Raw genomic sequence first — 25,377 nt, forward strand, 5'->3', positions numbered from 1 at the left:
CAACACCATTATAATCAACAAAATTAAAATCATTATCATCACTACCACCATCACAATCGCCAGCATCATCACCACCATCATCATCAACACCATTATAATCAACAACATCGTAATCACCACCACCATCCTCATCACCACCATCATCACCATCAAAATCATAATCATCAACACCTTTATAATCAACAACCCCCATCATCACCACTATCATCAACACCATTATAATCACCACCATCACAATCAACACCATTATAATCATCACCAACATAAACACCATTATAATCAACAACATCATAATCACCATCATCACCACCATTAAATTCAACATCATAATCATCACCATCATAATCACATTATCATCACTAACCCCACCATTATCATCATCATCACCACCATTATCATCATCACCACCACCATCAACATCATTACCATTGTCATCATCACCACCTTTATCACCATATTCAACATCATAATCATCACCATCATGATCACCATCATTATCATCATAACCATCAACATCATCATCATCCTCACTATCATCACATTCATCAACATGTTCAACATCATAATAATCACCATCACAGTAATCACCACCATCATTATCACCAACACCACTACCCTCATCATCGCCATCATCATTATCACCACATCATCATCACCACCATCACGATCATTACCACCATCTACACTATTATAATCAACAACATCATAATCACCACCAAAATCATCATCCACAACATCATAAAGTTTGTGATGGCTATGATGGTGATCACAATCATCACCATCATAATCACCACATTATCATCACCATTGCATTCATTACCATCATCAACACCATTATAATCAACAACATCATAATTACCATCAACAACACCCGTATATTCAACATCACAATCATCATAATCACATTATTATCACCTCATCATAACCACCAACATCAATATTATTATTACCATCATCATTACCGTCTTGATCACATTATCATCACTAACACCACCATCATCATTATTATCATCATTATCATCACCACCATCATCACCACCAGCATAACCACCATCATCAACATCATTACCATTATCATCATCACCATATTCAACATCATAATCATTACAATAACAATAATCACCACTATCATTATCATCATCACGACCACCATCATAACCACTACCATCAACATCATTACCATTATCATCATCACAATCGTCAACATGTTCAACATCATAATAATCACCATCACAATAATCACCACCATCATCATCACCATCACCACCATCAATATCATCATCACTACCACTATCATCATCACCACCATCAACATCATTACCATGATCATCATCACAATCAACATGTTACATATCATAATCATCACAATAATCACAACTATCATTATCATCATCACGACCACCATCATAACAACTACCATCAACATCATTACCATTATCATCATTACAATCCTCAACATGTTCAACATCATAATCACCATCACAATAATCACCACCATCACCATCACCACCATCATTAACATCATCACTACCACTATCATCATCATCACCACCACCATCAACATCATTACCATGATCATCATCACAATCAACATGTTACATATCATAATCATCACCATCACAATAAACACCACCATCATTATCACCAACACCACCAGCATCATCATCATCACGACCACCATCATAACCACCACCATCATTATCATCATCACCACCACTATCATAATCATCATTACCATCATCACTCCATTATCATCATCACCATCACCACATCATCATCACTACCATCACAATCATCAACATCGTTATATTCAACATCATAATCATCACCATCACAATCATTATCATCACCATCATCATCACCGCCATCACCATCATAATCATCACCACAATCATCATCATCACCAACACCACCATCATCATCATCACCACCATCATCATCATAACCACCAACATCAATATTATTATTACCATCATCATTACCGTCTTGATCACATTATCATCACTAACACCACCATCATCATTATTATCATCATTATCATCACCACCATCATCATCACCACCAGCATAACCACCATCATCAACATCATTATCATCATCACCACATCATCACCATATTCAACATCATAATCATTACAATCACAATAATCACCACTATCATTATCATCATCACGACCACCATCATAACCACTACCATCAACATCATTACCATTATCATCATCACAATCCTCAACATGTTCAACATCATAATAATCACCATCACAATAATCACCATCACCACCATCATTATCATCATCACTACCACTATCATCATCACCACCACCACCAACATCATTACCATGATCATCATCACAATCAACATGTTACATATCATAATCATCACCATCACAATAATCACCACCATCATGATCACCATCACCACCATCATTATCACCAACACCACCAGCATCATCATCATCACGACCACCATCATAACCACCACCATCATTATCATCATCACCACCACTATCATAATCATCATTACCATCATCACTCCATTATCATCATCACCATCACCACATCATCATCACTACCATCACAATCATCAACATCGTTATATTCAACATCATAATCATCACCATCACAATCATTATCATCACCATCATCATCACCACCACTATCATAATCATCATTACCATCATCACTCCATTATCATCATCATCACTACCATCACAATCATCAACATCGTTATATTCAACATCATAATCATCACCATCACAATCATTATCATCACCATCATCATCACCACAATCATCATCATCATCACCAACACCACCATCATTATCATTACCATCACCCCCACCATCATCATTTTTACCATCTTCATCACCACCACCATTATCATCATTACCATAATCACCACCACCATTTTCATCATCAACATCACCATCATCATCACCAACATCATTGTGGTTATAATCGTCTTGAAGCAAGTGATGAGGAGCACTAGTGTTTGCATCTCACCTGTTTTATGTGTAACATATGACTGGATAAAGTTCTGCGGCCAAGACAAGTTCTCTTTGTTTAAAACCTTTAAGAGAGAAACGGAACAATGATTATTATTTGCATCATTCACATAAACACCTGCACATTACAGCTCTGGCATTTAGATTTTCAATCCATGTGTCGTTTCGATTCAGTTGTGTAAGCAAAAAATGAAGCTAAAAAAACTATATAAAATAGTGCATGGAAAAAAAGTATTTTTGTTTCTTATTTTGGACATTTCGTCTTGTTTCTAATCCAAATATCTAAAACGTCTTAAATCAAGAAGCGTTTTTCAGACCAGTGTTCCCCAACCCTATTCTTGAAGACTACCGAGGCTGTGTCCTATATATTATGTGAAAAACAGTATGCGAGACGTACCCGGATGACCGACTACTAAATGTAGTACCTACTCGTGTAGTAGGCGCCCAGCACTACACATTTTCAAACTCTTCCTTATCCAACACTCAAGAATCAACTCATGAGATCACTAGAAGAGACTCCAGAACCTGAAATTAATGGTCAGATAAGGGAGACATCCACAATATGTACTGGTGGTGTGCCTCAAGGAACAGGGCTGGGAAACACTGGCCTTGTTTTTAGGGGGAAAAAAAGAAGTCAAAATGGAGTTAGTTTCGTCTTATAACTAGCAAAATAATCTTAAAACAAGATATTTTGCACTTGCGTTAGTGCTGCTTGATTATTACAGAAATCATAATTGTAGAGCGGAGCTGCAAAGGTACCATTTGTTGTTTTGGTTCCTATATTTATTAGTCTTCTTCCATTTCTTCAGCCGCGATTTGAATGGAAGCCTATATAAGAGTTTGCTCGAAAGTTAAAAAATTTGGATCACTAGTAGAGGATAACCTCCTTGTTAATTACAGCAAATTTACACCGTAAACTCTTTAGCGCCACCACTTGTCCAAAATAGCAATTTTGAAATGGTAATAACTTTCGAACCGTAGATCACAGAATTAAAATTCCAATTTCTTGGCTTATGGCTATTCAATTTCAAATCGTAAGATGTACTTTTTTTCTATTTTTAAATGTTCGTAAAAAACCTACTTTTTCAAAGTCATCCTAAACAGATTGTCCAATTTCACGAAAATTGGCTAGAATCATCTTCAGACCATGGTGGCAAAAAAAGTTATGGAATTTAAGACGGTTACTTAAAATGTTGTCCAAAAACGTGAAATTCAATTAGTCAAAAAGCACGCAAAATAACACTCAAGGCTATATCTTGGCAACGTTTAACTCTATTCATACCAAACTTGCTGTGTTCGCCTGCACAGTTTCATTGCAAGGCCACCTAGTGGTCAGGGGATTTGAAAAACAGCTCTTTTCGCTTATATCATGTGAAGGCTTTCACCAAGTTTCATAATATTGGTCTCAGAGTGACATTCCGAGTCGAATGATATCCAATTTTTTCATGTTCGCAATTTTATGTGTTGGCCATATTGAATTTTGTCGAAAAATGCTATTTTTCATGAACGCATTGAGGTATCGCCACAAAAATTGGTATCTTCAACACTGCCCTGAAAGTGCTCAAAGTTGCAGAGCAGTGCCACCTTGTGGCGGAAAGTTATAAAGAAATGTAGAAAATTGCTAATAACTTCTGTTACATTGACCTCATTGTAACGGGACTAGTTTTGATCTATTTCTTGGATAATTCTTCAAACATTGATACCACATTTTTTATATTTTGCAAAACTTCCTGTCCGCCATTTTGATTGAACTTGAAAAGCTACTTTTTCAAACTCCTCCAAGACTGTTGGTCTGATTTTCACCATTTTGACAAAAAGTGATGGAATTAGTGTCGATAGCTTTAACGGTTTTTGTTTATCGCACCAACAGATGTGCTGGCATGATGCCTAACTAAATCTGAGGCTGTATCTCTGCAATGCCTAAAGATATTGACACCAAATTTTAGGTGTGTCATTGGCACCTCACACTGACCCCACCAGAATAATATAGTGACAGCACCACCTATGGGTCAAGAGTTATAAGACATTCATTAGTCATCATTAATGAAACTTACAAATTTAGTTATAACTTTTGACTGCATATTCTTATTTTGACAAAATTGGTCTCAAATTATTCCTTGGGTCAGGTCGGCAACACAGACACCAATGATGCCATCAAACCTACTGTTAGGCGTCTTGATTTTGCTCTTCCTTGACCATGACATCAATTTTCACCACATTTGAACCAGATCCTTTTCAGATAATGCTGACAAAGTTATGGAATTTGTGTTGATAGGTCCAACTGTTTTTGTTTTCTGGACTAACAAATATGCTGGTACAGTGGCAAACAGTGTCTGAGGCTGCAACTCTGCAATGTTTTAATATACTGACAACAAACTTGATGCGTCTTTGTTCATTCTGCCTCTGGACTGCTTTGCTCATTCTGCCTCTGGACTGCTTTGCTCATTCTGCCTTTGGACTGCCTTGCTCATATTGCCTCTGGACTTCTATGTTCATTCTGCCTCTGGACTGCTTTGCCTGTTCTGCCTCTGGACTGCTTTGCTCATTCTGCCTCTGGACTGCTTTGCTCATTTTGCCCCTGGACTGCTTTGCCTGTTTTGCCTCTGGACTGCTTTGCTTATTCTGCCTCTGGACTGCTTTGCTCGTTCTGCCTCTGGATTGCTTTGCTCATTCTGCCTCTGGACTGCTTTGCTCATTCTGCCTCTGGACTGTTTTGCTCGTTCTGCCTTTGGACTGCCTTGCTCATATTGCCTCTGGACTGCTTTGCTCATTCTGCCTCTGGACTGCTTTGCCTGTTCTGCCTCTGGACTGCTTTGCCTAACCTGCCTCCAGACTTCTATGTTCATTCTGCCTCTGGACTGCTTTGCTCATTCTGCCTCTGGACTGTTTTGCTCGTTCTGCCTTTGGACTGCCTTGCTCATTCTGCCTCTGGACTGTTTTGCTCGTTCTGCCTTTGGACTGCCTTGCTCATATTGCCTCTGGACTGCTTTGCTCATTCTGCCTCTGGACTGCTTTGCTCATTCTGCCTCTGGACTGCTTTGCTCATTCTGCCTCTGGACTGCTTTGCTCATTCTGCCTCTGGACTGCTTTGCTCATTCTGCCTCTGGACTGCTTTGCTCGTTCTGCCTCTGGACTGCTTTGCTCTTTCTGCCTCTGGACTGCTTTGCCTGTTCTGCCTCTGGACTGCTTTGCTCATTCTGCCCCTGGACTGCTTTGCCTGTTTTGCCTCTGGACTGCTTTGCTCATTCTGCCCCTGGACTGCTTTGCTCATTCTGCCTCTGGACTGCTTTGCCTGTTTTGCCTCTGGACTGCTTTGCTCATTCTGCCCCTGGACTGCTTTGCCTGTTCTGCCTCTGGACTGCTTTGCTCATTCTGCCTCTGGACTGCTTTGCTCATTCTGCCTCTGGACTGCTTTGCTCATTCTGCCCCTGGACTGCTTTGCTCATTCTGCCTCTGGACTGCTTTGCCTATCCTGCCTCCGGACTTCTATGTTCATTCTGCCCCTGGACTGCTTTGCTCATTCTGCCTCTGGACTTCTTTGCTCATTCTGTCTCTGGACTGCTTTGCCTGTCCTGCCTCCGGACTTCTATGTTCATTCTGCCCCTGGACCGCTTTGCTCATTCTGCCTCTGGACTGCTTTGCCTATCCTGCCTCCGGACTTCTATGTTCATTCTGCCCCTGGACTGCTTTGCTCATTCTGCCTCTGGACTGCTTTGCTCATTCTGCCTCTGGACTGCTTTGCCTATCCTGCCTCCGGACTTCTATGTTCTTTCTGCCCCTGGACTGCTTTGCTCATTCTGCCTCTGGACTGCTTTGCTCATTCTGCCTCTGGACTGCTTTGCTCTTTCTGCCTCTTAAGTGCTTGGCCCCATTATTGCTGCTTGCAGCTATATTTCCTTTTGAAATTGTAGTTGTGATTATTACATAGCTTAAATAGCTTTCTAACATTGTTTGAGCAATTGCATGGTATAAGATGCATTGATTTTGAAATAAAAAGTGCAATATGCATTCAAAAAAAATGAATAACATAGTCAAATATAATACTGAATATTAATTATTTTTTGTAATCACTGCTTTCAATGATTCTGAAAACGTGGCATCCTTAACTGCGATTAGAAAAGTGTTTAATTGTGCAGACCTAGCTCATGTGGAGACATCTTTGTGCCATTGTCATCTTTCTTTAGTGTGTGTGTCAGAAACTTACTTTCTTATGGCACTTGGGGCACATCCACATGCCCCGGGTGGCAGTTTTGAGCGGTGGATGCAGGCAGTCGGGGTGGTAGGCGCGGGTACAAGTGTGGCATGGCTGAAGATCTCCTTCCTGTTTACAAACTGCACAGTGCTCGTCATGCTGCAGCGGCTCCTGTGTCGCACATACACATTTCTTTTTATGCATTGTGAGGACATTCCGTAGATTTCCAGTGTTTTATACAGTACAAACTGTATTTTTTTATCCTGCTAACCCACCCCTATCCCTCAACCCAATCCTCACCTTTCTGAAATAAACCCATTCTGTATGATTTATAAGCTTTTGAGATATGGGGACATCAGCAAAGTCCTCATAGCTCACCCTCTATTCGTAATATCCATGTCATTACATACATTTGTGTCACTAAAACACCCCCCCCCCCCCACCCCCCCATTATACATAGTTTACAAAAAAACTGACCTTGTTAAGTACGATTTTGAAGCGTTTTGAATTACAGGGACACAACATGTGTATACCAGCTTAATAGAGTCTAGTAACTAATACACATCTTAATATACAACTTTGTGTCCCTGTAAACCACATACACACACACACACATAACTATGAAGCATTTCGCACATTAAATTAAACGGCAAACACATTTTAAATGTAAAATATTCAGTGATTACTGCACGTTTTTAAGGAGTCTATTATTTTAGGAGTGTATCACATAATTATTTACATTGAGATTTTTCACTAAAACTGTATTTAAGATTTTGGTAACGTTGTTCATAAGACTGTCAAGACTACTTTATAATCCTGACATATGACTGTCATTAGTTGTCATTCACTCAGTTATGTACTTTTAAATGCTAAGATGACATCGTTTGAAATGTCTTTGACAACCTGACATTACAAAGACGGGACAACTTGTCATAAATCTGTCATAAACATGATTGTCATGAGGCCATTATAATAGTTTTTTTTCTCATTTTGTCGATGCCGCAAACTGAATTTGTGATTAGGGTGCTTTCAGACTTTTGTTTCGGAATCTGACTCGTTTCCCCAATTAGCGCGGTTCGTTTGCCATATGTGAAACTAGAACCGCGCTCAGATCCGTGCCAAAACAATCGGTCCGAGATCTCCTGAATGAGGTGGTCTCGGCTCGATTGAAGCGAACTATGGAGCGGAACGATTGTCGTGAGAAAGTAAACAATCCGAGCCCGGCTATATCACAGTGCAGGGTTCAACACTAAGGATTTTTCCTACTGGCCCGATTGGACCAGTGGCAAAAAAAACAAAGGTAATTGCTATTTCTTAGCCACGTATATTAAATAATGTGTTACAAAATACTGTCTGTGAATCTAAAATTTAAATATTTGAAAATATAGAGTAGAATATAGAGTGTGGAAAATAGGCAGGTATTTTATTGCAAAACAAAAGGTGGCTGACTTAAAAGTGACGGCAAACTAAGCAAAACATCACTTTACTCTTTTCGTCATGTTGTACCCATGTAAGAAGCAGACGTTTTCTTTTAGCCTCGCGGAAATGTTGCCATCTATTAAAATTTTGTGACAAGGCAGCACTGCCCCGATCAGGCCAGTAACGATTCTGTCTACTGTCCCGAGCATCTCTCACGCTGGCCCTGGGCCATCAGGCAGTCCTTATAGTTGAGCCCTGCAGTGTTTAATGGATATGTAATAGGTATATATGGCTATATGAAGAAAGAATTATGAGTAGGGCGAGATGTCATTCCTACCGGTAAATGTGCGTTTCATATCTATTACGAAAGTGAAAGCATGCTGAACTATTAACGAGAGCCGTTAGGAACATTAACAGAACTGCAGTCTAGCCAAGGGCTATGCATTAGAGTCTTACCTCTGATTTGTATCTGGTGACGATGTCTGTGGACGTCACCATTCAAAATTGAAGCGCAGCTTTCCGCTTATAACGTCTTATAGCTCATTGCCATAAATTCAAATAAGGAAGCATGTCAGCTGAGCCAAAATAAATCGTGAAACTCTGACCAATGTGAGGAGAGTTTACTCACACGTGACTTGTTTTACCTCTTTTGGTCCGTTTAGAAACTTTGCCTTATGGAAACCAAGAACAAAGAGCAACAATGTAACAATTTTAACCCCTGTTTCGGAACAAATGAATCAATTTACAGGTGTGAAAGCACCCTAAAAATGTCAAATGATTACTACAGGAGTCATTTTCAAAAATCAATTTATAACAGCAGCATCGAGATTTTTCTTGACCTCAATGCCACAGAAACTACAATGCCACAACTTGAATTTTGCCTATAAAATTAGTCATTCCAACGGAAGAGCAGATGATGAAAATGAAAGATTAAATTACATATAAAATGTAAGACCAACTCCATGGTATCCTGATATATTTGTCCATTTTCATGTATTCAAAATGACCAAAAGCTTTATTTGCAGTGAGATTAGGGCCATGGCTGCGTCCAAAACCGCATACTTCCATACTATATAGTACGCTAAAATCAGTATGCGAGCCGAGTAGCATGTCCGAATTCATAGAATTCGAAAATCAGTATGCGAAATGTACCCGGATGACTTACTACTTCCGCCGAGATTCTGAAGTGCGCATCCCATGCACGCTGTGCTACCCCATGATCCCCCATGAGAGAATTCATGAATGCGAGTAAATCGACGCAACTGCTGCAGGTAGGTCACGTGACCATGACAAAATGGCGGATGTAGTACATCCGAATTCCATTTATACTTTTCACATTCATACTGTATAGAACTGACTTTTTTAACGGCCGAGAAGTACGGTTAAATTCAAATACAGTACCTACTTAGTAGTAGGCAGTTTCGGACGCAGCCCATGTCTACACTAATCCGGATAAATTTGAAAACGCTTCACGTCCACATTGTCGTTTTCCAAAACTTTGTCATCCACATGGAAACGACTAAAAACGCTTTCACCCTGTACTGCGCGTCCGCGAAATGTAAGACGCTTCGACATGCGTCATTTCCACCTGGTGTTTATTTTCTTTCCAGCTTTTTGAAACATCGCAGCAAAATGTTGAGGAAAAGCTTTTTAAAAGGACTGACAGTGAGGTGGCGTTGCTGTTTTAAGTAACGCATGAATACAAAGTTGCGAAAGAGAGGGAAAATATAGACTGGAAGACGTGCCAAAACAAATACGCCAAAACATTGGACTGCTTCAAAGAACAGTATCCTGCTGAGGACGCTGCTTACCCTCACGATAATCATAATCACAACGAATAATCATAATCACAACGAATAATCATAATCGCAACAAAATTAAAGGCTATAAGGCTTAAGTACAGACACGCGGTAGATTCTGGAAAAAACAAAAGTGGGCATGGAAGAGTAGTACTGTTGGGAGCATCCAAAACAAATGCTGCAAAATGTGGTTCACCATTTTCGCTGAATTAGCAGCATGACTGTGTCACATGACAAAAAAAATGCGTCATCGTTTTTGAAAGGCTCCGTTTTCACAGTCCACACTACGACACGAAAGCATTGTTTTCAAATTTATCCACTTTGGAGAGCGTTTTCAAAAAAGATACGTTTTCGTTTTGTAAAAATGCGCCTCAGTGTGGACGAAAGGGCAAAACGGAGACAAACATATGCGTTTTCAAATGAAAACGTATTAGTGTCGACATGGCCGAAGACACACACACACACACACACACACAAACAGAGTGATGTTAGAATGCAGACATACCTTCCAGCAGAACTCCTCAGTGTCTAGCGTGTGAGTGAAAGCAGACAGTAGGTTAGTAGCCGTCACAATGACAAGACAGAAGTTGCGTCCCAAATGACACGCTAAACACTTATGCACTCGACCATGGGTTTAGCGTCATCCCAGATGAAACACCGACATTCTCTTTCTGATCGGAAACTCCCAGGTGGCGTTTGACGGTTGCCAAATAAATCACCAAACTACCAAATTAAAGACCAATGTGGTGATGTCCCATGAACATTTCCTGCTTCTCACACTATTCCATAACTGTAACGAGTGGCGATAACGTAACATAACTTAGCTATCATAACATTATCAATATATGGCTCTTTTTGAATTCTCTAATGCTATAGAAGTTAAAAATGTCAAACAGGAAATACGTTGGGACCATTGTTCTTGTTTACATCCCTCAAAGTGATCTGTTTAATAAGTGCCTCATTCAGAAGTGTACTTAATTTTATTTATTATTTTCACTACTTACACTATTTATACTACGAAATGAAGTAGAGTAGTGCATAAGCAAGCCATTTGGGACACACCAATAGAGTTAAATAGCATTGCTATGTGCTGTGCGCAGGCTTTATTAGTCAATCTTAAAGGGGCAGTTCGCCTAAAATTGAAAGTTTACTCGGCGCACATACGAACGTAGTCCAATTGTAGTCCTCTCACTTTGATGATGAAACAGTGAGGGTGTGCGCTTGGATGGAAAGTCGGTTTGTTGACAGATAGTGGTGATTATCAAAGACTACAATCAGACTACATTCACATATGCGCTCATTTCTGTTTGACCAGACTTCGTATTTAAGCTAATAATATTGTAAATGATGTTCAATTTCTTACGCAGACCAATCATTTAGCTTCACAAGACCCCAGTTTTCCATCAGGTCTACTGATTTGGATTAATTTGTATGTGTTTACTTTTAATCTAAAAAAACCTGTCAGCATTCACTGTCATTATAAGAATCACCTAAGACCACAGATTCAGCTCAAAAATCTGATCAACTGAGGGGAAAACAATCATTTTTGGAGGACCTGTAGGATTTTCGCTTCTGGGTGAACTATCCCTTTAACAACTATTAAAGCATGAGTTTTATGGGGAACGATTCCAGTTGAATTAATTCTGATCGAACTTATTCCTGTGCAGTTATTTTAATGTTTCAACAACAGAAGCAGAAATCGACACCATTACCTCTTGTGGACAGAAACATCGCACTGTTCAGGTAATTCGAGGCAAGTCGCTTGCGCTGAAAAAGAAAGAAACGAGAAAACGTTTACCAACGAACAGAGCCGTAAAATGAAGAGACTGTAGAAAGGAGCAAACCTCAGGCTCAAACAGGCCGCTGTATGCAGGGTTAGCTGTGGTTCGCCTCTTTCTCTCCTGCCGTTTACTCTGGATCTCTGACACAAGTGAAAACACAGTCCGTCATTAATTCAACGTCTCAAGTGGAAATCCACCGAGAAAAGGATGGAACATGAGAGTGATAGGCAGATTGGTCAGTAATGCAGTCGATGTACCGGTCCGTTGTGGTACTGAAGGAGCTGAGCCGAAAGGCAAATGACCTATAGTCATGAGCTTTGGATCATGACCGAAAAGGACAAGATCTCGGATACAAGCGGCCAAAATGAGTGTCCTTCACAGGGTGGCAGGGCGCACTCTTATGTATAGGGTGAGAAGCTCTGATACCCGGGAGGAGCTCGGAATAGAGCCGCTGCTCCTCCACATCAAGAGAAGTCAGCTGAGGTGGCTCGGGCATCTGTTTCGGATGCCTACTGAACGCCTACCTAAGGAGGTGTTCTAGGCATGTCCCACCGGGAGGAGGCCTTGGGAAAGACCCAGAACACGCTGGAGGGACTATGTCTCTCAGCTGGCCTGGGAACACCTCGAGATCTCCCCAGAGGAGCTGGAGGAACAGTCTGGGGATAGGGAAGTCTGGGGTTCTCTCCTAAGACTGCTGCCCCCCGCAACTCGGCCCCAGAAAAGCGGCAGAAAATTAATGGATGAAAGTGGAAATCCTTGATTTTCTTGAGGTATTTCGATGTTTAATTCAACGTTGAGCAGAATTCAGAATATTAGGCTGCAGTCATGTAACTTTGCCAACCCAAGTTGTCTAAAAACTAATATTTCTAAAACATTTTGTTAATATGTTATTTTTTTATTTAATCCAATACACTAAAAATATATTGCTGCCATAATTTTTTTTGTTACTTTTCTTACACCAGAAATATTAATTTTTTTATTCATTCATTTTCCTTCGGCTTAGTGCAGGAATGGACAAGCTTGCTCCAGGAGGGCCGGTGTCCTGCAGAGTTCTGCTCCAACGGTAACACACCTGAACATGCTAATTACTGTCTTCGAGATCACATGAATGCTTTAAACATGTTGCTATCATTATCAGCGATCTAGCGGCTGCTAATCACTAACAGACTACATATCTGCCATTACACGGACTACATATACTGTCATGCACCACACACACCTCTTCCGGAACACCATTGATTACACCCACACACACAGCCGGAGGATCGTTATGAACTGATTACATGGACTATATATACGCAGCACTAACGCACACTTCAGTGCTGAGTCTTGTTTATCTGCTTTGTGAATATTATGATGTGTTTCCTTTGTCTAGCCTAGCCATGTTTTGACCCTTTGCCTTGTTCTCTCGTTTTGATTCCTAGCTACCTGTACCGATCATTCGCCGGTTTATTGACCACGATCCTGGATTGATTTATTTTCATTTTATTTAATTTTCTTCCGCTTTTCCGGGGCAGAGTCGCAGGGGCAGCAGTCTCAAGAGAGAACCCCAGATTTCCCTCTCCCCAGACACTTCCTACATCTCTCTAAAGGGAGATCCCGAGGTGCTTCCAGGCCAGCCGAGAGACATAATCATGGGTCTTCCCCAAGGCCTCCTCCCGGTGGGACATGCCTGGAACACCTCCCTAGGTAGGCATTTAGGAGGCATCCGAAACAGATGCCTGTTCCGAGCTCCAGAGCTCCTCACCATAAGGGTGCGCCCTGCCACCCTGCGAAGGAAACTAAGTTCGGCACTTGTGTTTGAGATCTTGTCCTTTCGGTCATGACCCAAAGCTCATGACCATAGGTGAGAGAAGGAACATAGATTGACCGGTAAATCGAGAGCTTTGCCTTTCAGCTCAGCTCCTTTTTCACCACAACGGACCGGTACATCAACCGCATTACTGCGGCACCAATCCGCCTGTCAAACTCACGCTCCATCCTTCCCTCACTGGTGAACAAAACCCCAAGATACTTGAACTCTTCCACCTGGGGTAAGGACTTTCCTCCAACCTGGAGATGGCAAGCCACCTTTTTCCAGTGGAGCACCATGGTCTGTTTTGATTAAGGTTGGAGCTAAACTCAGCAGGACACGGGCCCTCCAAGAACAAGTTTGCCCATACCTGGCTAAGTCCCTGATTTATCAGAGATCTCCACAAGTTAAACTTTTGTATCACTTAAATTTAGTTAAAACCTGATAAACTTAATTGAAAAACAGTTAAACATGTAAATGCGTTTGTTGTCGTGCCTTTGTGTCATATAAGTGTTTGTAATATTTTTAAGAATCCTAAATAAACCTGATTATCAAGATCTCTGTTTAGATAATGTACATTACTAAATGCATATTGTTTCATTATATAGCCATCACTGAGAAATTATGACAGTTCGCCATCACTGACATACAGCGAACATAACTCACCCTCCAAGTGTTCTGTTGTGACCAGACCAAGAGCGACCATGAAGGCTATTTTCTGCAGAACAGAAGGTTAAATAGTTAATACAGTATATCAAGAAGTACTTTAGACCTTCTGTTTCTCTTCTGGACTTATCAACATGGCTGTCCACCAATTAATTTACTGATACCCCTTTTCCACTAGCATGAACCAGGTGCTAGGTCAAGGCTAATGGTAATTCGGTGTTGCTTTTGAGTGGTACAGTATGTGTAACGCCGCTGGTCCTACACCACCCAACCCGCTCTGAGCTGGTATCGAACCGGCGACCTTCCTCATAGGAGTCGGCTGCTCTACCAAGGAGCGTCTGTCACTTGAGCACCTTTAGAGGTCAGAGGAGTGAGGTTTACCTGCACAGCATTTACTAGCTAGCCTCTGTTACATACGGTACAGTACGGATCACCTTTATCAGGCTTGCCTTTCCACTGCCAAAAGGCTACTAATGGTAGGTGTGGTGAACGACAAAACGTCATACTCGCTCGAGGAAATGTCTACATTTCCCTACAGTCTCCGATATGTTACCTTCTTAGAAAAACTACACACGCACACGTTGTTATCATCAACTCAAGAAGTTTGCTAATTCAAATGTAGATGTGCGACAAGCACACGCAAGAAAGCGAAGCCGTTTGCTCTTTAAATGGCCTGGTAATCAACTACAGGGCACAGGGTGGATTAAGCTCTTCTTCTTAGCTTTGTGGCTGTTAATCAAGATGACGACAAGGTTTGTTTGAGCTCGGGTCGACCATGGCTTGTTTTTTTATATGTACATTTTAGTATGGTGTAATGTCTTGGCTGTGTATTTAAACATGGCGATTTCTTTGTTTTCATTTTTTTGTCTTGCCCAGTGGGGAAAAAAAAAGTGCACTAAAATGCACTTTATTTAAGTGTACTATTTTCGCACACTAATTTTGTACTTAATGTACTAAAAGATAGTATAAAGTATATGTTAAGATAAACTTAATACCATCTAAGTGTACTCAACTGTGCTATTTTGAGACACTCTGAAATTGAACTAAAATGTGCTTTTAACATACTAAATCTGTATTTTAAAATATATATTTAGTTACAACTAGAAATACACTTGAACCCTACTTTTAAACATTTATAAATATATTTAAGAACAGCTTAAAGCACAGGCGTCAAACTCGGTTCCAAAAGGGCGGCAGCTCTGCACAGTTTAGTTCCAACCCTAATTAAACACACCTGATCAAACTAATTGAGTCCTTCAGGCTTGTTTGAGACCTACAGGTGAGTGTGTTGGAGCAGGGTTGAAACTAAACTGTGCAGGGCTTCAGCCCTCCGGGAATTGAGTTTGACACCCCTGGCTTAAAGCATAATAGTAATATAATAAAATATTATACAAAATGTGAAAGCAGTGTGCTAAAATACACTTTAAGTACACTTATACTTGTTTAGTACTGTACTAAAAGTGCTCTATTTTTACACACTAATTTTGTACTTAATGTACTAAAACAGTGGTTCTCAAACTGTGGTACGCGTACCACTAGTGGTACGCGGGCTTCCTCCTAGTGGTACGCGGAGGAATCGCTGAATAATGAAAGAAACAATTAACACTTTTAATCCTTTAATGCGTAATATAACATCGATGTGATCAGCATTGGCTGTTTTGTGAAGCGTACGATCACAGCGCTGTGCTTAGAGTGTTTATTTTAGTGCATTGTGTCATAAGCTGCTGAAAATCAGTTTCCGAAGTTTAAGAATTGATTCTGAAGTGATTTGACTGACATGAAAAGTGGCCAATCACAGTCGACCTTGTCTAGTTGCGTGAAACGTAAGGGCGGGACAAAGGCTTTCTGTGTTGCAGAGACAGAAAAAACAACTTAAAACAAATGTTTTGTTGGAATAATGCTTCTCGGATGTTTTCACTATAGAGATGTCTAGCAGAGTAAGTAAACCGCGGACATATTTCCTGCCTATTTGATGATCTTCATACACGTTTCGCTCTCCGACAGCCAGTCGACTCGCCTCTGACCTGTCACTCCTCTAATACATTCTGAATGGCGGCGCGGGAATGGAGGTATTGCGCAATTACTCATTTCTGCAAATGTGGCGAGTGCTTTATTTTAACACGAGAGCGCATTCATGTACGCAAATCGCTAAAACAGATATGCTAGCTCCTAAATAGGCTTTTTTCAAATGAACTGCAAGTGCTCTCATGATCGCCTGTGTGCTCAGATAGAATACAATCGCGATCTCTCCACTACTAAAGTAGACATTATTTATCTTTGCTCCTTAACTAAATTTAGTCAAAAGTATTCAAAGTTATCAAGTATTTAGAAATAGATTGATGCATGATCGATGACAATGCTAATGGTCTTCTTATTTGGCTGTGTTGTGAAGTGAAACTTACTTTTAGCAAAGGTGGAACATTTTTTATTTCTTTACGACAAAATAATTATGCTGGAAATGTTTCTGGGTGAGGTATTTGTGTGATTTACACATTTAGCTGTATAGCTGTCTTGAAGCATTACAGGTCAAAGCAATCCATTGTTAGCGTACTTATTGTTTATTTATCACAATTTACAATAAGGCTCTTAAAGCACTGCTTTGATAAAAGTAGTGTCGTCATATTTCAAATACCTCAAGTAAAATGAAGTCATTTGTTTTATTTTTTACTGACAGTGTACTTGTATTTTTTACGTTTCTATTTTAGATTAAGATCAAGTGTAAAATAAAATCTACATGTGATGTACAGCTATTTAAGAAACAAATTTGCCATATTGTAAAGAAAATAGTGTAAAATGTAGATAAAAGGCTAAATTTAAATATTTTACCATATACTTTAATTTAACCTTTCAAAGCTTAAAAGTATATATTTTTAAAAATGGGCAAAAAGTGTCTCTATGGCCTTAAAGATTATGTGGTAGTTTTACCAGTGCTATTGAAAAAGATTAATTGTCATGAAAGGAAAAATTGACTATACTTCCTTTGTTAGTGCAAATTATACATGTAGCTTTGGGATTTAAGCAATCAAACCATTAAATCAGGTTTACACTTAAAAAAAAGTGATTTCATAATGAAAATCAGATTTTTTTTTCAAAAGTAACCAACTAGTACTTTTTAAAAGAGTAATTTGTACTTTTGCATAATATTAGTATTATTTACTAAATTTTTTTTATTTTAGCAGTGTAATAGTATTTTTACTTGAGTACAAAAAATATTTTACAAGCACTTAGTGCAGGCTTATTATATTATTAATATATGATTAATAAATGTTATTATTAATGGTTTTTATTTGTATCTATTCCTATGCAATGTTTTATGGGTTGCTGAAAATACATTTCAGGTCTTTAATACATAGCATGTCAGTCTTGAAAAAAAAATAGGTGCTGGAATTGATTTTCATTAGGCTGTGCCTGTATGAACCCTTTCATATGTACATTTAACATTTATTTCAAGATTTGTCTGAAAGTGTATGAATATGACATATAGCCTATATTTATAAGGTCCAAGCAGCATTTCCAGCTTTTGATGTATAGGCTATTATGAATACTTAAGATTTAAGTACAGCAGTTTTCTTTTTACTTTTTAAGAACAGCGCTTTTAAAAGCACATTTTAACTAAAACTTTTTTTTTTTATCTGCAAGCACAGTTAATGTTCAGACTATTTCAAATGTTTAAAGTGACTGACAATAATACATATTCTTACTAATAGGAAGTAATCTGCATCGTTTTAAAACTGTGCACACCTGTAGCTGCTTAATTAGGCTTACAACGCTATTTTTTAATACTGGTTAAAAAATAGCGTCGTAAGGTGGTACTTGGAGCGACGATTTTTTTCTAAGGTGGTACTTGGTGAAAAAAGTTTGAGAACCACTGTACTAAAAGATAGTATTAAGTATATGTTAAGATAAACTTAATACCATCTAAGTGTACTCAAATGTGCTATTTTAAGACCATGAAATTGAACTAAAATGTGCTTTTAACATACTAAATCTGTATTTTAAAAAATATATATATTTAGTTACAACTAGAAATACACTTGAACCCTACTTTTAAACATTTATAAATATATTTATGACTAATTTAAAGTATAATAGTAATATATTAAAAGAATATACAAATTGTAAAAACAAAACAAAAGTGTGCTAAATACTGTATTAAAAGTATTTTGGGAAAATGTACTTCTACTACAATACATTACTAATAGATTTTTAATAAAGTCAATTTAATGTGAACTTAAAATTACCACACTCAAAATCAATTTAAGTGTTAGTGATAATAGTGCACATTAAGTGTACTTAAGTACAACTTTTGGGAAAATGTACTTCTACCGCAATACATTACTAATAGATTTTTTTATATACATTAACTTATTTTAAACTTAGGATTAGTATGTAAACAGTGTACTAAAAATCAACTAATGTTTAAAGCATTTAAAGCACACACACTAATAAAACTCTTTTGGGTGTTTTTTCTTTAGTGTACTTTATTGTAGTACACTAAAAATGTATTTAAGTATTACTGGTATTTAGTATACTTTTGTCAAGTGTACTAAAGTCCTACTGAAGTATAAACATACTTTTAATTAGTATATTTATAGTGTAAAACCATCAAAGTTTTATTTAACACAAAAAATATTTATCAAAAAATAATATTATTTGCGGGTATTTAAGTGTATTTTAATTGCATTTAATTATCTATTTTTTTCACCTGGGTGTGCATGAGCGAGTGACGCATCTCTGTAAACCAATAGTGTTCAGCTGCACGTCTTGCTCCACATTTTGGTACCCTTTTGTTGTGCTAGGTACACAAAAAGTACCATAAAAGCGTACCGTACCGAACCGCGTAATATCATTGCTCCTGCTGCAGCCATGGTACAGCAGCAAAGTTCCTCGATTATTACGCCAGAATGAGAGTATAGTTCCTAGACATATCAGGATAGAGATAGGAACTTAATCGACCTTTTTACACAATGTAACAACAGAATAGTCAAGCGCTAAATAGAAAAATGATCTAAACCTTTTTGAGTCTACTCAACATGGCAACAAGACAGCTTTGTGCATTACTGTGCTGTTATGCGCCTCTCAACTCGTTCAATAAGGTTAATAAAGGTCAATAAAATTTTACCATCAATAACTTTTTTGTTTTATTGAGTTGTTTTAATCATTCACAAGTGACTGAGGCAAAACAAATAGTAAAAGCCTTACAAAAAAAGTACTTAATGATTGTTACGAGGGATTTTGGTCTTCAGCCAAGTGCATCCAGAATTTTCATTTCGATGTATCCCTACTATACCACTAGAAGACTGAATCTGAGCTCTCAATTACAAGGGACCAAACCTTTGCTACTAGTCAGGATTATTTGTGAGTGTACCTCTGGATCCTCCTCCTTTTTAGCTGGGCTTGAGGGGTCAGGGATTGGCTCCTTTACAGGACTGTCGGTTTGTGACGCCGGAGAACTCTTGGAGTTGCTGGGAATCTGTGGCTGGATGATTATTACCTGGACACACACAATAAACATCTTAAAGGGATTGTTCAATCAAAAATGAATCGCTTACTCTCCCTCTTGTGGTCCCTTATATTGAGATGATAATTTGAAAAATGTTGGTCGCTGGCACTCATTGACTTCCATAGTGGATAAAACAAATACTTTGGACGTCAATAAGTGCCAGCAACCAGAATTCAACAGAATAAACTCGAATGTGTTCAACAGAAGAAACTCAAACAGGTTTGGAACAAGTAAACAGCCACTGAATTTCCTTTATTTGACTTGATCTTCAGCCAGAGTTTGGAAGGTGAAAGATCTTTCTCCATGTGTCAGCAGGAGCTGTGCTGGAAAAATAATTCTGTACTCATGCATTCCCTTGTCTCGCAGCCCTTTTTCGCATGTCATCATAGTCGCGCTGCATCTTGTGTATGCCGGCGGAGAGGTCTGGGTGAAAACAGACTTGTTCGTTATTGTAGAGAACATTTCCTTTGGCTCTGGCTGCCCTTAGCACTTGCTCCTTGTCTCTGAAGTTCAGGAACTTCATAATCAGTGTCTTCGGGCATGTCGTTCGGGATTGGATATTTGTCAAAGTGCCGATTCTATGAGCCCGCTCAATTACCAGAGGTTCCTGCGAATCAAATCCTAAAGCCTCTGGTATCCACTTCTCCAGAAATGTTACTGTGTCCTAGCCCTCTGCTTTCTCCGGTAGGCCCACCAGTCTTATGTTGTTCCGTCGACTTTTGCATTCCAAATCTTCCAATTTGTTTGAACAGTATTCTCAGTGTGCTTACTCTGGATACCAGCCCACTGATGTTATCTTCGGTATCTGAAATGCGTTGCTCCGCTTGTGCTATCTGCCCTGTGCATTCCTTTATCTTCTTACTTAGGGTGCTTTCACACCTACACTTTTGTTTCGGAACGTGTCTCGATTGCCCAGTTAGCTCGGTTCGTTTGGCATATGCGAACAGGGTAATCGCTTGAATGAGGTGGTCTCGGCTCAATTCTGTGAGCCAGAGATTCCCGCGAATCCAATCCTAGAGCGTCTGGTATCTGCTTCTATTGGAATGTTACCGTGTCCTGGCCCTCCACTTTCTCCGGTAGGCCCACCAGTCTTATGTTGTTCAGTCGACTTCTGCATTCCAAATCTTCCACTTTGTTTGAAAGTGCTTTAACAGTATTTTCCAACGTGCTCACACTGCATAACAGCTCACTGACGTCATGTTCGGCATCCGATATGCGTTGCTCCGCTTGTGCTATCCGCCCTGTGCATTCCTTTATGCCCTTACTTATCTTCGGAATTGTTGCTTGGACTCCATACTTTTTTTTTTTGTAAAGTCCACTTTTCAAGGACATTACATCTTCCATAATACCTTCGTTATTTCTATCCAAAGTTACTGCTTCGTCATTATCTTCATTAGAGTCGTCCCCTGCTGCCATATCGTCGTTAGTTTCTTCACCCTCGGAACATTTATCTTCGTTTCTGGTCTTGTCTTTTTTGGCACCTTTATGTGACATTTTACTTCCCTTTACTTTTATATTTGTGTTACTTGACTTTAGATGCAATCCTGGTTGGAATTGTTGGATTGATCGCAAACTAGCAGCAGAGCTAAAAAGTTGCGACTTCTCAGCACCTCATCATAACCGTAAGCCTTTTGAGTGAACTATCACTTTAAATTAACTGATCAGTATTTTCTTGATACTTTATATCATTTACCAAACTTTGACAGCTAGGGCTGGATATGGCTGGATACTTTTTCGGCACCAACCAAGAATATCGAAAATCGGTCTTGTGATTCGATATCAAATTTCGATACGTAAAATGAAGCATTCTCGTTAGTGTTAGTGAACCAATTAGTATGGCAGCAAATCTATTGCAAAAAGAACGAGCGATCACTGACGCTAGCACACATGGTGAACTAATTCTGCGAGAGGTAAGCGATCTACACATGGAAACAAAAATCTGTGCGAGGGAAAACCCCAGCGCACCCCAGCAGAGAACTTTACTAGAAATTCTTAATGTTTACCTGAAATCTATTTGAACTTCTTTCAACACAAGCTCTTTAGAAATATGTTCTTTAGGCTACTTTGTTTTGCGAAAATATAAAAAACTGCTTCAACATATGCAGTTTGATGGTAAAACAAATGCTACGGGGCAGTAGGACGCCTACAACTTTTGTTTCTTTTTCCGCTGTTACTGGACATATTATAGAGCAGGGGTCTCCAAACTTGTTCCTGGAGGGCCGGTGTCCTGCAGATTTTAGCTCCAACCCTAATCAAACACACCTGAACAAGCTAATCAAGGTCTTACTGGGTATATTTGAAACACCCAGACAGGTGTGTTGAGACAAGATGGTGCTAAACCCTGAAAGGACACCGGCCCTCCAGGACCGAGATTGGTGACCCCTGTTATAGAGTAGGACGGTCGCGGAAATCATACCGAAGACTGGGGGAGGGGTGAGGAGCGATCACATACTAATGGGGTTATCACCACTTATCCGCTACGCCACTCGACTCCGTATGGACAACTATTCTGCTGTGGTCAGTTTGCTCAGTAGCTCACCTTGTACAGTGTACTTGGACTGTGGTATGCGTACGAGAAAGTCCAGTAACGCATTTGAGATTATCAAAAAATATAGACAGCGGCCCCAAGTGGATTTCTCAACTCTAACTGCAAGGTAACATCACCGAAGCAATGTTTTCTACATTCCGCAAAAACATAGCCCTGGGCACGTTTTCGTAAAGAGCTTGGGTTGACTTATTTAGATTGATTATGCTGTTTCGTTGTTTTTAAGAGGTTGACTCTGGGGGGAAAAAGCATATCATTATTGCAGTAGGTGATCTTCTGACCTTGCTGTCTGGGCTGAAAATCAGCGGTTGCACCTTGATGGCCTCGGTGACTCCGTGTGCTGCTGGCGAGGTTGCGGAGATGATGGCGTACGCCACCCCTGGGCTGCTGGCGGCTGTGGAGATGCCCTGCGCATATAAAGGCGACGAGCAGCTCTCGTCCTGCCCGTTGGACAGCCTCTCGTGACTGAAGGTGCTGTTGGCAGTTGGCAAAGATGCGCCTTGGCTTTTTGGGCTGACCACGGCCAGGCTCTGTTGGACGGCCAGCGTCTGACCCGACTGCTGCTCTCGGCATGGGCTGTGGGGAAGGCTGTCTGGAATGAGGGTCTTTGGCCTAACCTAAAGAGAGAAAGACTACGTTCAGTGCCCTCAGAAAACAAAGCAGCAGGTTGGCTTAAGATGTCTAGATTAAAGTTGACTTGCTAAATGATCTGAAATTACCAGATACGGATGAAAATTGGTAGCCCTTCTTTGAAATTTGAATTCTTTTTCACCATCACACCAGTGTGATGCTTAAATTACATCACAGTTATTGCAACTACATCCTAATCTAATCATGAAATATCATATGATATATCGTTGGAAAGGTCTAACACTTCTGAATACATATATTACCACTGTTTTTTTTTTGTACATGGGAAGATTGATAGCTTAAACATGTTTAGTATTGTTTTTCTTTTTCTTTAATTGTTAGTATTCCAATTAGTAGGGTCTGTTTGCTGTTTGTGCAGTGTTGTGCTCTACCTGAGGTAGCAGACTGGGTGCGTGTCCCGCCAGCCGCTGCAGAGAGCTGATGTGAGGCACCTTTATAGGGATCGCGGTGAGGGCACCCAGCATCTGTCGAAGACGAAACAAACATACGATGAGGCAAACACAGGAAAAACACATCAGAAGTCCAGGTAAATTGAATAAAGTTGTCGGTGGCACACGTATGCCAGAGCCTGTATTTGCTGAAAGTAGTCAGGATCACGTCGGTATCAGTGTGTTAGTTTTACAGATATCTATAAGCTAGAGTGTTACAAGTCACTAAGTTCACATTTAGAAGATCTCAAACTAACATAAACATCTAAAGTTTGTAGTTTGTTATTTCCGCCTAAATTGACCAACGATTTTATTGACGTCGCCTCACTTCAGTTTCTTATCAAATCTTCGGACCAATCAAATGTTCTCTAGTATCTGACATGCCCCATCCCCTTCAAAAGACTTTTTTTTTTGCTTTTTATTTTATTATTATTTATTAATTTGTGTATTTATTTTAATGTTATCTGTTAATGTGTTTTTATTTTATTATGATTAATTTGTGTATTTATTTTATTATTATTTATTAATTTGTGTATTCATTTTATTTATTTTATTATTATTACTTAATTTGTGTATTTTTATCATTTATTATTTGTGTATTCATTTTATTTTATAATTATTATTCATTAATGTATTTATTTCATTTTATTATTATTTATTAATTTGTGTATTCATCTCATTTATTTTAATATTATTATTTATTTGTGTATTTATTTTATTATTTATTAATTTGTGTATTCATTTTATTTATTTTATTATTATTATTATTCATTTATGTATTTATTTTATTTTATTATTATTTATTAAATTGTGGGTTTATTTTTTTATTTTTATTATTTATTAATTTGTGTATTTATTTTATTATTATTTATTAATCAGTGTTCATTTAATTTATTTTATTATTAATTTTAGTATTTATTTAGTTTTATTTATTATATTATTATTTATTAATTTGTGTATTTATTTGATAAATTTTATTAACATTTAAAAAATTGTGTATTTATTTTATCATGTTATTACTATTTACTAATTTCATTTATTATATTTTATTTATTTTATTATCATTAATTTGTGTATTTATTTTACTTATTACTTTGTGTATTTTTATTATTATTAATTTGTGTATTTGTTTTATTTATTAATGTGTTTATTTATTTGATTTTTTTATCAATTTGTGTATTTGTTTTATTCATTATTTTATTGTGTGTATTTATTTAACTTTTTTATTAATTTTTGTATTTATTTTATTTATTTTGTTATTATTAATTTGTGTTTTTGTTTTATGTATTAATTTGTGTATCCATTTTATTTATTTTATTATTAAACTTTTATACTGTTTTATTTTATTGCTTTTTTTAGGTTAATCTTAGGTCAGACAGAAAATAATGACTCTAGCTAAGTGAACACAATTTAAATACTGTATTTATAATATACACATGCCGTTCAGCCTTATAATCTTAAAATGTGAGCAAAATCAGCTGATTTGTCATCACTTTAGACATTATGCTAGAGAATCATTGCTAGCTCTAAAGTTGCGCTGGTGAAGTAGTAACGGTTTCTGCTGTTCTGACGTCAGCTGTAGTAGTGAATGAATGGC

The 25,377-nt window shown here is 38.5% G+C and overlaps 2 protein-coding genes across 7 annotated transcripts in view; one reads left to right on the top strand and one right to left on the bottom strand.

The window, feature by feature from the left end:
- nup50 (nucleoporin 50) overlaps positions 1-25,377 on the top strand; it is a 161,007-nt gene that overhangs the window by 19,334 nt on the left and 116,296 nt on the right. The gene's annotated exons all lie outside the window — the stretch shown is intronic.
- Positions 1-25,377, bottom strand: part of phf21b (PHD finger protein 21B) — a 107,383-nt gene that overhangs the window by 5,586 nt on the left and 76,420 nt on the right. For 3 of the 6 annotated variants that reach the window (XM_073948427.1, XM_073948428.1, XM_073948429.1), the window contains exons 3-11: positions 23,724-23,816; positions 22,983-23,318; positions 20,022-20,147; positions 14,654-14,705; positions 12,259-12,335; positions 12,127-12,181; positions 10,920-10,942; positions 7,209-7,367; positions 3,003-3,069 (exon numbers count right to left, since the gene is read on the bottom strand). In XM_073948427.1, coding sequence (XP_073804528.1) covers positions 3,003-3,069; positions 7,209-7,367; positions 10,920-10,942; positions 12,127-12,181; positions 12,259-12,335; positions 14,654-14,705; positions 20,022-20,147; positions 22,983-23,318; positions 23,724-23,816 — 988 coding nt within the window. Of the gene's footprint in view, positions 1-3,002; positions 3,070-7,208; positions 7,368-10,919; positions 10,943-12,126; positions 12,182-12,258; positions 12,336-14,653; positions 15,521-19,358; positions 20,148-22,982; positions 23,319-23,723; positions 23,817-25,377 lie in introns of all 6 variants that reach the window. The other 3 variants (XR_012402532.1, XR_012402534.1, XR_012402533.1) reach the window with 2 other exon arrangements.

Source organism: Danio rerio, chromosome 4 (genome assembly GCF_049306965.1).
Source record: "Danio rerio strain Tuebingen ecotype United States chromosome 4, GRCz12tu, whole genome shotgun sequence".
NCBI classification, from domain to species: domain Eukaryota; kingdom Metazoa; phylum Chordata; class Actinopteri; order Cypriniformes; family Danionidae; genus Danio; species Danio rerio.